The 16155-nt window shown below is 34.5% G+C and overlaps 1 protein-coding gene across 1 annotated transcript in view; it reads right to left on the bottom strand.

Annotated features, from left to right (window-relative positions):
* LOC308659071 (UDP-glucose:glycoprotein glucosyltransferase 1-like) overlaps positions 1-16155 on the bottom strand; it is a gene marked incomplete at its 3' end in the record, with an annotated part of 45771 nt that overhangs the window by 13066 nt on the left and 16550 nt on the right. The window contains exons 5-11 of the mRNA XM_081312063.1: positions 12601-12713; positions 10619-10793; positions 8493-8589; positions 7522-7600; positions 3055-3155; positions 2158-2257; positions 877-937 (exon numbers count right to left, since the gene is read on the bottom strand). Coding sequence (XP_081168189.1) covers positions 877-937; positions 2158-2257; positions 3055-3155; positions 7522-7600; positions 8493-8589; positions 10619-10793; positions 12601-12713 — 726 coding nt within the window. The remainder of the gene's footprint in view (positions 1-876; positions 938-2157; positions 2258-3054; positions 3156-7521; positions 7601-8492; positions 8590-10618; positions 10794-12600; positions 12714-16155) is intronic.

The following is a 16155-nucleotide window of genomic DNA, read 5'->3' on the forward strand; positions in this document are numbered from 1 at the left end:
TTCAAATTACTAGGGTCAAAAAAAAAGGTTCCAAATAATTCCAGGAAGCATAAAGAGGTCTCATATAAAGGCTTCAAACTTCGACGACCACAATGGACATCAAAATTTCAAGAAGTAATCCTTCAAACTTCTAAATTGACTCCCAATCTAAAGCCACATACCTAGCAACTGATCAATAAAAACAAGTGAAAAATTTATGTTACAAAGGTTAAAATTGACCTCCCTTGCAACTTTCTCACATAGAAGGATATACTGTATCAAAATACGAGAGGAAAAACAAAGAAGACATGGAACCCGAGAAAAGCGGTTAAAGGAAAGCCCCAGGATGCCTTGTACACATTTGACATAAAAAGCAACTTATCCAAATTTGAGTGATCAAAACTGGATAAAATTGCAATAGGGAAGGCTGAGGAAATGGGACAAGTACCAATATGGAGAAGTAATGGCACACTAAGGGGTTGACAGTAAAAGAAAGATAAATATCATCCTTGAAATAGAAAGCTAAAAAATAAAATACCAACTTAGGCATACTAGAAATCTGAAGAAAATTATCTGAAGAATCAGCTAAAAGTTGAAAGTGGATGCTCTAAGAAGAGGTAAACATAGTATGAAATGCTGTTAGGGAACATGTTAGGAACTCAACAGGGTGAAACATCAGATAATGCTGTTTTTTAAACAATGTGGTAGAACCACTTGATCTTTCAAGTACATTCATATTCAATTTTGGTCAAAAACTAAAAACATAAGATAGAAATGAACAAAATATCACCATCCTTGATAAATGAAAAGTAGCAGTATTAAATGCTACTGATTAAATTCAGACTTCTTCTTGAAAGGTACAATACAAAACAGTCAATATTTTCCAATGGTTAATACCTTCTGATTCTCTTCCACTTCAGTTCTAAGTTCCGAACTCACAGCTGTTTTCGTTATTGCTCTAAGGAACAAAATCATTATCAGCGCTCACAATAGACAAATCTTCAGTTTCTATTTTTCTAATTATAAAACATATTGTTCAATAAATTACAAAAAATGAACAAAATTTTAAACCTATACAATTGATAAACATACTTCTACTCTCATACATGTCCAATTTTAAATCACTATATATCACCTGCCTAGCATGCACAAAGCCCTGGGTTCAATCTCCAGTACTGAAAAACAAATAAAATATAAATAAACAGAACAAAACAAAACAAAACAAAAAGAAGCAAATAGCAGCACTTTAAAACAAGTGGAGTTGTTTCCAAGTTCTTACTTAAATGTGTACCATGCTCCTATATATGATTTTACTGCTCACAGACTAAAAGATAATATTAAATAACTAAGGCAGCAGATTGTGCATCCTCTTTAAGCACTTATGGTGAAGGTGGAATTCTCCATCTTTATCTTCAAGTAGGATGGTAGACCAACAACACTTAAGTAAAAAACAAATTTATTTATAAAGCATCTCACATCAAAAGTCAAAACACTGCAGTGACTCAAGAAAGAAGCAGGCAACCACTTATCTCAACGCTTTCTAAAAATTTCGCTTTTAAAACAATTTTAAATAATCTTAATAATAGAAAGCAATGTTAACAAAAAATCAAAATGTTATTCTTGGGCGGTAGCTCAGTGTTAGAGCACCTGGTTAGCATGCATAAGGCTCTGGATTTGATCCTCAGCACAATCTAAAAAAAAAAAAAAAAAACCATATTCTGTCACCATTAACAAGTCACTTCATCTCCCTGACTCAGTTTCTTCTTCAAGATTCGATGAGATGACACACGTACAACCCCTGAGAAAGCCATGGTCTGTGGCACACTCTAGATTAGTAACATCAGCATATGCTATACTCTGTGACTCACTCAATTCTAAAAGGCAGGTATTGTTATTCCCACTCTATCATTGAGATAGTGATGTAAATAGAAATTGTTCATTTGCAAAGTCACTTCAACTAGTAAATAGCCAAGAATGTTGCCTACATCTGTCAACCACACCATGCATGATCTTGTTCTCTTCTCACAAAGAGGGTTCCACTCACAATAGTGATGAATAAACATTTATATTTTCTAAGCATTTTCATATTTTACTTATGTCATTTAGCATGTAAATATGAAGATAATTGGTATATCACTAAGAAGAAGAAGAACATATCAAAGTCTTACTCAATGTTACCTGGCTTTGGTAGGAAAATTCTGACTAAGATCTTTCATCACCACTAAAGCCAACTCCACAGGAGCAGACAAGATTCGGGCAGCAGCCTGGAAACTGAGGTCTGCAACAATGCCAGATACAAGTTAGAAAGTATTAGCCTAACACAATGAGAAGCACATAAAAACCACCTTTTCTTCCCACTATTTTCTTGATAATAAAGAATGTCATAGAATGCAACCATTCCAAAAAGTTCCCATGGTGCAATTTCAGGTTTCCCACCTCATGGATCCCCAGAGTGTTCACTGAGCCAATCCTGATCTTTCTGTAATAAAACACTAGGACACCTACTAACACCTTTAGAAGAGGTTAAATTAAGCCCAAATTCTTTTCCTTCTTCTGAATTTACAATATAGCACACAATATAACATTAAGACATTTAGCAAATTACATTGGGGGGGGGGGGGCTTGGTAACTTGCTCTTCAGAACAGAAAAGTACACACGCACGTTCTACCCCCTATATTCCTTCACATTATATAGGTATATATTTTAAGAAATGAATGGGGAATGAGAGTTGTAGTTGAATGATAGAGTCCTTGCGTAGCAAGAACCAGATTCAATCCTCTGTATCACCAAAAACAAAAAAGTACACATATAAGAACATAAAGACAAGATACATATTTCTAACATCCAAGCTTATACGTCTGGTCACTGAAAGATCTGACATTCATTTATGTTGTACTTAAGGCCTAATGTTCTCTGTCTACAAAAGGACTTGCTTTCTTGTCAATTAATCATACCTGCTTGGTCTTTAAAATCTTAGAATTATGTGAATACATTCAATCAAATTCAAATTCTGCATTTAATACAACAAAATTTATAAAATAAGGACAGAAACGATCTCTCTAAATTTTCATCACCTTGCAACTGCCAAACTTTCAAAGGTGCCATTTCATTGGTACTGTCTACAAGATGCTTTCTGAGTTCTTTCAACTGTTCCTTCAGGTCAGGGTGTAAGTCTCTGAAAGAAATATAAAATCAGTCCTTTCCTCTCAATTGTTTTTTCTCTCTCAAAGTACACTTGTTCAAGGACTCCAACTTCACAATTTCCCCCTCTCAACTCTAAAAAACCTTCTTGGATACAGGTAAAAAAAATTACAGTACAATTATATTCCTCTAAAAATAAGATAGGAAATCAGTTAGTTCAAACACCGTAAAATTTACACACTGAAATATAAAGCACTATAATAGGGATTCCCAACTATAGCAGAAGTTAGTGAAACTAGGCGTTTCTTTTTTGAAGAAAAAAATGGGGCCTTCAACTTTACCTGTAGTTTTTTACTGGAACTGTTTTATTTTTAAGTAAAAGAAGTCTTATATTAGGATTTGGAAAAAAAGAAAACTTTACAAAGCAGTTCTCTGGAATACAAAAACAAGTATACCAACAATCAATTCTGGGCGGTGAGTTGTATGGGTATATATTATTCTCTATACTTTTCTAGATCTTTTTAATTTCTCAAAGAAAATTGGGTAAAAATTTCTTCCAGTCCCAAGATGAATTTCCTCCAGCCTATATATAGTGATAAATTGTCTACTCAGTTATGAATTCTTATACTGAAATACAGTACAATCCATTTAAAGCTACTGAAATAGTTATCAGAGACAGAGATGTAACATTTATGTCAGACAGACTTATGGCTGGGAGATTATGTTCTGTTAAGTGTTAAAAACTCAATTCCCCTAACCAAGAGGTACTCTAGCCTTCTCTAATCACCAAGATACAAGCTCAACTCTTTTTTTAAATTTTTTATTTTGAGAGAGGGTCTTCCTAAATCCCCAAGGTAGAACTTGAACTTGTGATCCTCCTGACTCAGTTCTCCTAAAGAGCTGGAATTACATGAGTCCAGCTAGAAACTTAAAATTTCTTAAATGCAAAATGAAGAAATTAAAATATTCTCTCAGATCCCTCACCTTCCAAACAACCCAAGGGATCCTCCTGACCCAGCCTCCATAGTGTTGGGATTATCAGTATACACCACAATATCCAGTTTGTTTTTTTTTAAGATATTTATATTTTAGTTGTAGTTGGACACATTACCTTTATTTATTTTCACGTGGTGCTAAGGATCAAACCCAGGGCCTCACATGTGCTAGGCGAGTGTTCTACTGCTGAGCCACAATTCCAGCCCCACCATATCCAGTTTTGATATGCCATTTTTTGGGGGGGAGGTGGGGGAGGGTATTTTCTTCACTTTTTTCTGTAGCATAATTTTTTTTTATTAATTGCTCAAGACAATACAATGATCTTGACATATCATACATTTGATTCAAATAGGGTATGAATTCTCATTTTTCCACATGTACAGATTGCAGGATCACATTGGTTATACATCCATGTGTATTCATACAGTAATCCTAGTGTCAGTTGTATTCTGCTGCCCTCCCTATCCCCCGCCTCCCCTCCCCTCCCCTCCCATCACCTCTCTCTACCCATTCTACTGTGACACTTATTTCTCTTTTTTCTTCAAAAAAGAGAGAGATAATTGATTATGCCTTTTTAATCTTGAATCTATAGATGATGCCTACAGACTGATGGACTGTTCCCACCACACCCTTAGTTCATGTTGAAATCTTAACGATTAATGGGACAGTATTAGCAGATGGGCCATTGGAAGGTGATTGAATCATGAGGGCAGAACTTTCTTTTTTTTTTTTTTTTTTTTTTTTAGAGAGAGAGAGAATTTTAACATTTATTTTTTAGTTTTCGGGGGACAAAACATCTTTGTTTGTATGTGGTGCTGAGGATCGAACCCAGGCCGCACGCATGCCAGGCGCCCGCTCGAGCCACATCCCCAGCCCGAGGGCAGAACTTTCATAAATGGGATTTATTCCCTTGAAAGAGGTTCTAGAAGATGGGCACAGTGGCACATGGGTGAAATCCCAATGACTTGGGAAACTAAAGGAGGATCCCAAGTTCAAGGCCTGCCTGGGCAACTTAGTGAGAGCCTGTCTTAAAATAAAAAGTTTAGGGGCTGGGGATGTGGCTCAAGCGGTAGCGCGCTCGCCTGGCATGCGTGCGGCCCGGGTTCGATTCTCAGCACCACATACAAACAAAGATGTTGTGTCCGCCAATAACTAAAAAGTAAATATTAAAATTCTCTCTCTCTCTTTCTCTCTCTCCCTCTCTCACTCTCTCTTTAAAAAAAAAAAACCTATATGAACTTGAGCCTTGATAATTAAAAAAAAAAAAAAAGAAAATATAATTAAAATAAATAAATAAATAAAAAGTTTAAAAAAAGAGGCCGGGGATGTAGTTGAGTAGTAGAATGCCCTTGGATTCAATTCACAGAACCAAAATAAATAAATAGAAGGATAAAATAATGTCTAAGAAGACTTTTCTTTATAAAATACTACGATGTTTTCATAAAAATGGTTTGGAATTGTGAAACTTTAAATAGTATCATTAAGAATATTTTCTAGGGGCTGGGGTTGTGGCTCAGCGGTAGAGCATTTGCCTAGCACATGTAAGGCCCTGGGTTTGATCCTCAGCACCACATAAAAAAATAATAATAATTAAGTAAATAAATAAAGGTATTATGTCCAATTACAACTAAAAAAATAAACACAAAAAAATTTTTTGTTTGTTTTAAAGAATATTTTCTAGGAGGGGCTGAAGCTGTAGCTCAGTGGTAGAGGGCTTGCCTCCCACACGTGAGTCACTGGGTTCGATCCTCAGCACCACATAAAAATAAAGATACTGTGTGTGTCTACAACTTAAAAAAAAAAAAGAAGAAGAATGTTTTCTAGGATCTGGGGCTGTGGCTCAGTGGTAGAGCGTTTGCCTAGCACATGTGAGGCACTGGGTTCAATACTCAGAACCACATAAAAAATAAACAACAGGGCTAGGGTTGTGGCTCAGCGGTAGAGTGCTTGCCTCGGACGTGTGAGACCCTTGGTTCAATCCTCAACACCACATAAAAATAAATAAATAAAATAAAGGTATATTTTTTAAAAAGCTTACATTTATTTAAAAAATAAATAAACAATAAAATATTGTGTCCATCTACAACTAAAAAAAATGTTTTAAAAAATTGTTTACATTTCTTTAAAAAAAAGGCAGGGGGGGATTTTCTTTTTTTTTTAAAGAGAGAGAGAGAATTTTTTAATATTTATTTTTTAGTTTTCAGCAGACACAACATCTTTGTTTGTATGTGGTGCTGAGGATTGAACCCGGGCCACATGCATGCCAGGTGAGCGAGCTATCGCTTGAGCCACATCCCCAGCCCGGGGGGATATTTTCTTGCCGGGCACATGCCTGTAAAACTCAGTGGCTTGGGAGGCTGAGGCAGTAGATTCACAAGTTCAAAGCCAGCCTCAACAAAAGTGAGGTGTTAAGCAAATAAAATACAAAATAGGGCTGGGGATGTGGCTCAGTGGTTGAGTGCCCCTGAGTTCAATCCCCAGTATGAAAAAAAAAGAGAATATTTTCTAGCTGGAAATGGTGGTGCAAGCCTTATCCCAAACACTCTGGAGACAGAGACGGGAAGACAGCAAGTTCCAGGACAGCCTCAACAACTTAGCAAGTTCCTAAGAACTCAGTGAGACCTTGTCTCAAAATAAAAAATAAAAAAAGGGCTAAGGATGTGCCTCAATGATTAAGCACCCCTGGCTTCAATCCTCAGTACAAAAAAATAAAATAAATGAAAAATTTCTCTCCCCTTTCATAAAGCCTAGTCTAATAAAATGTATTTTAATTGAGCAAGTACAAAATCTATTATACATCTTTTACTTTTTTTCAGATTATGTTTAGGATAAGCAAATAGCTACAATCACTCCAAGTTAAACACCCATCTATGAGAAAAAAATTAAATAAAACAATTTGATTCACCCTATTATTCAATCAAAAACTGGTATTTAACTTTATTCCATTAACTGAGAGGGAAAGAAAATTAACCGAAGCTACAGGCAGGTCATTTAAGAAAAAAGAGATTTAGTCAGGCGTGATGGGACATACCTGTCATTCCAGCTACTCAGGAGGCTGAGGCAGGAAGACTTCCAGTTCAAGGCCAGCCTCAGCAACTTGCTGAGACATATCTCAAAATAAAACAAAGAGGTAGCTCAATAGTAGGGCACTTCTGGGTTCAATCCCCAGTAATGCAAAATAAATAAATAAATAAAATTAACAAATTTCACAATAACTGAAAATTGCTCACTTTTAATTAGAAGCAAAGTGGGCATTTCTCCAGTTTAGACTACAAATATAAAGTGCTATTAGATCTGTACTTAAATAATCATGAAAAAGATGACACTAGGAATGCAGGGAACTCTGAAGATTTAAAGAGAATAAAGGACATTTTTTTAGAAATAAATAGAATATACATACATACCTTAATTTTCCAAAGAGGAATCCCTGAACCTCATCAATAGGATCATTTTCACCAATTACTGTAGTGTTTACCTCAGTTCCTATAAAAACAGTAAATATATGTCTAATGGTTCAGATTAGAAATACAAATGTTATAATTTGATAAAATTTGAGTAATGTAAAAATAAAAGTCAGAAACACCTGAAATAAAACCATTTAAAATGTAAATACCCCAATTAACATTTTGCAATGTCTTTAAAAAATGTGTTTAACATTTCCTGTGATCAAAAAGAATATTTTTCCCATAAACTGTAAAAAATTTCAGATGCTAGAATTTCAAAATTAACAGCTTTTAATATTATGAACAAAGGGTTCTTCAAAATAAAAATTCTGAAGAACCTGCAATTAGGCAACTTAATCCTAAATATAATTATTGAAAAACCAAAATGAGTACAAGGCTATTTTCAACTTGCTTCACTACCCAAACTGGTAACTTTTATGCTTAAAAAGAAAAAAAGACAGCATATAAAACTTGTGGTTGAAATAATGATTTCAAAATCCCACAAAATTAGAACAAGAAAAATTCAGAGTAAACCATTTAAGTTGAGAAAATAATAAAGAACATAAAATTGTTCATTAAAGTATATTTAAAATTTCACATTGTAATCACAAATTAATGGTTATTTGCAAATCATAACATCAAAAAACAGCTACTACTAATACTTATTAAACTTTCTGTGCAAAAAAACTATGCTAAATTCTTTACTTATTTATTCATCCAAAATACTTAAAGAAGAATATTGTCATCACCTGCATTTACAGTGAGAGAAAATTAGGACCTAGAGAAGTTGTTTTAAAGTCAACCTCCAAAGAATTATTGGACAAAGAAAACAGCAGTAATGACTCCTAAATCTGTTCTTTTTCATATGGAAACAAATTCCCTTTTAGTTCATATTTAAAGAAAACACATTGGTCTTAATTTTACAAATTCACCTTTCACCTGAGTATCATCCTTGGCCTTGTACTCAGTGCTCTTAATGGCCAATTCCACACCATAACCAGAGAGATGAACTGGCTCCCTTCTGGGATTCTGCAGATAAAGCAAGTATTCCATCATTACTACCTAGCTTGTTATAAGCCAGGTGCAGTGGCACATGCCTGTAATTCTAGCAACTCGGGAAGCTAAAGCAGGAAGATAATAAATTGGAGAGCAGCCTCAGCAACTTAGCAAGACCCTTCTCAAATAAAAATTTAAAAGGCTGGTGATATAGCTCAGTGGTAGAGTGGTAGAGTTCAACCCCCAGTACAGCCCCCCCCCAAAAAAAAAAAGTTTGTTATGTGTCACAGCACACTTGACTGTACATCATTAACATTGCATCTATTAGATATCACTTAAGATCATGTACTTAAAATATCTTTAGCTTATTTTTTAAGGATATTAACTGTGTGTTCAAGAGAGTTTGCTACATACCAACAGTAATAAAAGCACTTATCTACCATTAAAATATTCATTCTATTTTTGGAAAAAAAATCAATTACAACTTTATGTTTCTCCAGAAAATCCTAGCCTCCTTTACATATTGCATCTCCAGGACTGTGAGAATTAAAATTCCAATGTAGAAGCAAAAATCAGATGAATGGACAGTTGAAAGGGCAAAGATTCTAAACCATGTGAGAAAATGGAGAATGAAAACAAGTAGCTCTAGAACCTACATACAGAGCAGGGTTGAAAACTGGTGAGGTCTCAAACCCAGAAGGGCTTTGTTAGTACCATATGTGTATATGTATGTTTTTTACTGATTTTTTTTTCTTTTTGGTAATGGGAATGAATTCAAGGGCATGCAACCACTGAGCCACATCCTTAGCCCTATTTTGTATTTTATCTAGAGACAGCATCTCACTGAGTTTAGTTTAGAGCCTTGCTTTTTGCTGAGGCTGGCTTTGAAGTGGAGATCCTCCTGCCTCAGCCTCCTGAGCCGCTGGGATTACAGGCATGCACCACAACACCCGGCCTTTTTTTTTACTAAATTTAAATGCTTCTGGCAGGGCATGAGCTAACAAAATGCCACAGGCTCACCACCATCCTAATAAATGATGGTCCTTTTAAACTTGTTTTGTTTTGTTTTGTACTAAGGTTTGAACATAGGACATTGCACAGGGCTATGTAAGCCCTGAGTTACATCCCCAGCTCTTTTTATTCCATTTTGAAACAAGGTCTTACTAAGTTGCACAAGCTAGCCTCAAACTTGAAATCCTCCTGCCCAACCTCCACATAAACTAGGATTATAGGCTTGCAGAACCATGCCTGGCCCCTTCAGACGTTTAAATTTCAAAACCAACAAGGGTCTAGCAAGAAGAAAGAGGGAGAAAAGTTGTTTAAAACTCGACTTTGATAAAATTTGTTTCTGCTCATTTAAATTTTCATTTAAAATTTTATTTTACTTGTACAGATTTAGCACCCAATGTTCACCAAACTCATCATTATACACAAACCTTGAAGGCTAACAATCTTAACATAAAAATATTTTAAATGCTAAATGTTACAAAAAGCTTAATTTTAAATCAATTCTGCCTGATTTCACCTCTTTAGAAATCTTCCTTTTCCTACAAATGAAAAGGTGCCAAAAAGGAAAATAAAAAAGGTATGTAAAGGAACTGAATTCAAGAATCAATTTCATAGTATGACAGCCATATTAAATTTAACGAAGATTATTTACATGATTAATTGTGAAATAAAATGCACACTTTATTAAGCCACTTTTTTAGTAAAATTGTTTTATATTTCTTCAAAAAGGTAAGCCAGGCAATGTCTATGCACAAATAATAGATCTGATAAAAATTATTTGATTTTTCAAAAAGAAGTTCAAATAACTAAATTATTTTTAAAATATTTTTTTATTTGCAGATGAACACAAAACCTTTATTTTGTTTATTTATTTTTATGTGGTGCTGAGGACTGAACCCAGTGTCTCACATGTGTTAAGCAAGCAAGCACTCTACCTGTGAGCCACAACCCCAGCTCCTAAGTTATTTCATAAAAAGGGAAATTATGAGCTTATGTTCTAAGGTCATGGAAGGCAAATTAATATACAAAAAATAAAAAATAATTCAATACTTACAGATAAATAATGTCTGAATACATAATTGATTTTGCCTAAATTGCTTTTTGATATAAGTTGGTGGTGGAAATTAGAAAAGTTCTCATAGCCAATTTCAGAGTAGAAAATCACCACTGGGCTTTCAGGATTGGATGAGGGATATCTGTGATCTCCTTTGAACAACAAAGGTTTGGGTCTGGAAATAAATATTGAAAGCTCAAAATTATCAAGTTAAAAAAGATTTTAAACATTAAAAAAGGTACAAAATGTAAAGTATAGCTAAATGACTTAAGTAAAGATTATAAGAATCTTTATATAAATGGTATCACAGTCTTAGTCTTCACTTGGTAAGAATATTGTAAGGTGCAAGCCTGACTTGTTCATGATTACAAAAAATAAAAATACATTATATAAATACTAACTATAAATACAAACACAGATTAATAATTGTACCAATTCCTAGAGAAGGGGTAAAGGCAAGAAAAATAATACATATCCAAATCTCTCAGTACTAACTCTGCAGGATATTTTTACCATATAAAAATGATCATTCTTTTGTCTAAAAACCTAAGTACAAATACTGGAAAAAGCTTCAAAGTTGATGCCAATTATATCAAGTCTCTCCTGTACCATTGCAACTATTACAGTCTTTCCACTAATGGATCTAACATTTCTGTTTCCTCACATGTTTTAAAATTTCTAAAAAAAAAAAAATCCCTAAGGGTGATCATGATACTAATAGATCTTAATGTACTACCTACTAATCCCTACTATGATGCATTCAACAGAATGAAAAGACATATGAATGAAGTTGTTCATTGTAGCCTTTTTAGAAGAGCAGAAAGAAATAAAAACAAAAATGGAAAAACCATCAGTAAGACATTTTTATAAAAGTTTTATGCCTGTGTTTAAAACACTGAGGTACACCTAAATGTACCAAATGGAAAGATGCCTCTTACCATGAAAAAAATCTAATAGGATAAATGCCAAATTATGAAAAATACTTATAGCCTCTCAGAAGAGGAGACACCATTGCTCTCTTTATAAAGGTCTGCATTATGGTTATAACAGATTAAAGTTTTTTAAAGAATTTTAAGTTATTAATTTTGTTTGCTCAAGAGAGCACCATTTTACTATGCAGCCATTCTTGAATGTTCTTGACTTGACCCTGAGCTACCTAGAACATACATTTAATACAGTGGTTGTCACCTCACTAAGAGCACTAATGTCATTTGGTGGGCAGACACAGCTGGGCACACAATGTCCATAAGGTGAGTCACACCACCAAAAATGTCATTAGCATTTCTGATAGAGCAGACCTCCACTATATTATATTTACAGCAGCATTAGAGGAGGTACTGAGGGTTTGCTGCTACCGCCAGACAGCAAAGTAGGTACTCATTATTGCTGTTTATTACAGAAACCTAAACCTCTTTAGGCAAAGAAGCCAAATTTGGTGGGGTGGAGGTTGGTTTTGATTTTTTTTTTTTACAGTACCAGGGATCAAACCTATAGCCTTGTGCATAATAAACAAGAGCTCTACCACTGAGCTGTGCTATACCTCCAGACCAATTTCATTTTAAAATCAGGTTGCAATTATCTTTTACTTTGTCTTAAGCTAATAATATCATGAGAGATCATTATCATTAATACTATTACTTTAGGCACTAGATTTTATACACACAGTTTTCCTGCTAAGCTAATGACAATAAGTTAATATAGCTCAGACAGTAGTACTAAATCAACAGGAATATTTATACTGTAATTATCTCCATTTTGAAGAGAGAATAGGAAAGATAGTACTTTGCTTCATTTTGCAAAATTATTTTAAGTGATGGAAACAAGATTCACATCCAGTAACTCTGGTTTCAGAATCCACACTATAAACTATTACACCTATAGACTATAAAATAGAAAAGAAAAATCAGAAGGAAGACTTAGTACAGGGAAAAAAAACACACAAAAAAATGCATGACACTTAAATTAAAAAACACAAAATCTACCTCTCAGATGCTGTAGGTAGAAGAGTCTCCAAAGTATGAAAATCACAGGTCTTCTTTCCATGAACTGAAAAAAATGAATCACATCCTTCTGGTGGAGGCTCATTAGCTGCTATCTGTTGTAGAAGACAATATCGATAATTTTTTACAGCTTCTTACCAAAGTCAAGTTAAAAACATGTATGTTCTAAATATGTGATTAAATTATAAAAAGATATCACCAATAAAGGCAAAACTAACATCTACTCAACACCCACTCTGAGCCAGGCAAGTAAGAGGTTTCCAGGCCAGTGCTCTTCGTATACACTCAGTTCCTCCCACATCAGGAGGTAGGTGCTAGTAGTTCTCCAAAATAAATGTTAAAATTACATCTTGGAAGACATTGAAAGATATCTATGGAATGAATATAGAATGTAGCATGTAAAAAATGAAGCTCAAAATGTCAATTTTAAGTGCCAAGGTATAATTATGCTGTTCTAATTAAAGATAATATGTAAATTAACATTAAGCCCCTCACTGAATAGGAAGAATTACAGACTCTAAAAATTAATTGAGTAAAAAAAAAAAAAGCCCTTCAGATGGAAAGGAAAATTATATGCACTGCACAAAGATATTCAAGAACAAGGCTGAATGAGACATGAGTTTTTGTGTGGAGTGGGTGAAACACATTTAACACCAAAGGAATAAAAGAGACAATGAACAGCAACTTTAAGGAGAAGAACTCTGAAGAGTTGTATGACAGATAGGAAAAGGAAAAGATATAATGACAAGCCCTGGTTTGTACACTCGTATCATCTATGTAACATACAAATGTTAAGATGTCCTTTTCTATATATGTAATACAAATAATTGAGAAAGACAGGGAGAAATGGAAAGTCTGTTATAAAAAACTGAAAATATTAACGTTTTCATTACATTCTTCTATTTTTATTAATTATTTTTTTTTAAAAAGTACGAACCAAAAAAAGAATAATATAACAAATCCTCACATTCCCATCACCCAAATTCAGTAAATATCAACTGGTTGTCAATCTTATTTCATCCACCTTTCCACCATACTCCACTTTGACACAATTCCCAAATAACTTATTTATAATGTTTTATTTATAAAGTCTCTTATTTATATCAATAAGAGAGATCTTTTTTAAAAATATACCACTATCATACTTTTTTTTAAATCTTCTGCAAAGATGACAAACGGCTTCATAGTTGTTCAATCTTCCTAATTTACTCCACAAAAACAGAGTAACTAAACAGCAAAGCTCCATGAGAAGACATTTCTATGACACAAAATACAATAAGACCTGCAAACATGCAGAGGTCATGTAGTGGGAAGTAACAGAGGATGCAAAGATCCTTCGAACAACAAAACTCCAAAACAGACAATAGTTTCTCAATGGAAAGGAAGGTGGCCCAATGATTTCTGTCCAACTAAGCAACAGGTGAGCATGAAGCATCAGTAGTAAAGCTGAAAAGGGCTGGGGAGATATAGCCACTCTGTATAATCTCTCAAAACTCATGAGCTAAGACTCTCTTTCAGGACAGAGCTCCACTGAAAGGAGAAACTGCTGAAAACTTGAGGAGGCCAGATACACACAAACCATGGAAGAGAAGGTCCAAATAAAGATGCAGGAAGGGGGGCTGGGATTGTGGCTCAGCAGTAGAGCACTCACCTAGCATGGGCAGGACCCGGGTTCGATCCTCAGCACCACATAAAAATAAAGGCATGTGTTGTGTCCATCTACAACTAAATATATATATATATGTGTATATATATATATATATATATATATATATATATATATACACACACATATATATATATATATGTATATATATATATATTTAAAAAAAGAAAACACTAAGGTTATAAAAAAAAAGATGCAGGAAGGGAACAATAATGAGATCTCAAACAACAAGCCATTGTATTTTCTTAACACCATATAAAATCAATAGCAGGGGGAGCAATGTTAATTTCTAATAGCTAAGAAAAACTAATCTCACAACAAAATGAGCAGAAAAGTGTCTATATCAAATCCCATACAAAACTATTGGAAAGGGGGGCTGGGGATGTGGCTCAAGCGGTAGCGTGCTCGCCTGGCATGCGTGCGGCCCGGGTTCAATCCTCAGCACCACATACCAACAAAGATGTTGTGTCCGCCAAAAACCAAAATAAATAAATAAATAAATATTAAAAAAAAAACCATTGTAAAGGGCATAAAAAGAAATAGAATTAACATTTATAGATGAGCATTATACAACAGAAATTACAGGGATAGAAATCATCCACATCTGCCCAGAACAGTGGAACAAATTTATAATCCCAGAGACTTGGGAGGCTGAGGCACCAAGATCCTAAATTCAAGCCTCTGCAATTTAATGAGACCCTGTCTCAAATTTTTAAAAAAAGGGCTGTGGATGAAGCTCAGTGGTAAAGCATCCCTGGGTTAACTCCTATTACCACAAAAAAGAAGAGAGAGTGATTATCTATATCTGTACTGTCCAAAGTGGTAGCTACTTGCCTTATGTGGCTTCTAAGCACTTGAAATGTGGCAAGTTCAAGTGAAGAGGTAATTTTTTTTATTTAACTTTAATTGATTTATATTTAAAAGGCCACACATTGCCAGGGCCTACCATATTGGACAATATAGCTAGAGGCAATAAAACCATGTCAGAAATATACAGCCAGAAGATAGACTAAAGATGTAATCTATTACAAACAAGTTAAAATGTATTAAGATGATAATACAATGGATTGTGGCTCAGTGTAGAATGCTTGCCTGGTACGTGTGAGGCCCTAGGTTTGATCCTTAGCACCATATAAAAATAGATAAATAAAATAAAGGCATTGTGTCGATCTACAACAAAATAATAAAAAAAGATATTACAAGACATAAAAAATAACTTTAAGTTAGAAAAACTCACAAATGAGGTGATAAAACTCAAGAAAGAATTTTAGAGATTTTAAAAAATCATTTTAGAAATAAAAACTAAGCTAGAAAGAATATGAAAATAAACACAACAAGTAAAGATTTAAATTAAAGTAGCTCAGCCAAGCACAGAAGCACATGCCGGTAATCTCAGCAACTTCCAAGGCTAAAGCAGGAGGATCACAAATTCAAGACCAGCCTGGGATGCTTACTTAGCAAGATCCTGTCTCAAAAATAAAAAGGGCTAGAGATGTAGCTCAGTGGTTGAGTGCCCCTGGGTTCAATCCCCAGTACTGAAAAAAAAAAAAGAAAAGAAACTAAGAGTAGCTCAAGGTTACAGCACTTGGCTAGCATGTGTGAAGCCCTATGTCTGATCCCCTAGATTCAATCCCCAACACCACAAAAACAAAACCAAAAAATGGGGCTGGGGATGTGGCTCAAGCGGTAGCGCACTTGCCTGGCATGCGTGCGGCCCGGGTTCAATCCTCAGCACCACATACAAACAAAGATGTTGTGTCCGCCGAGAACTAAAAAAAAAATAAATAAATATTAAAATTCTCTGTCTCTCTCTCCCTCTCTCTTAAAAAAAAAAAAACAAAAAAAAGAAGATAATGGCTGGGAGTATAGCT

This window comes from Spermophilus citellus (genome assembly GCF_964194105.1).
Source record: "Spermophilus citellus genome assembly, chromosome: 10".
Classification (NCBI taxonomy): Eukaryota; Metazoa; Chordata; class Mammalia; order Rodentia; family Sciuridae; genus Spermophilus; species Spermophilus citellus.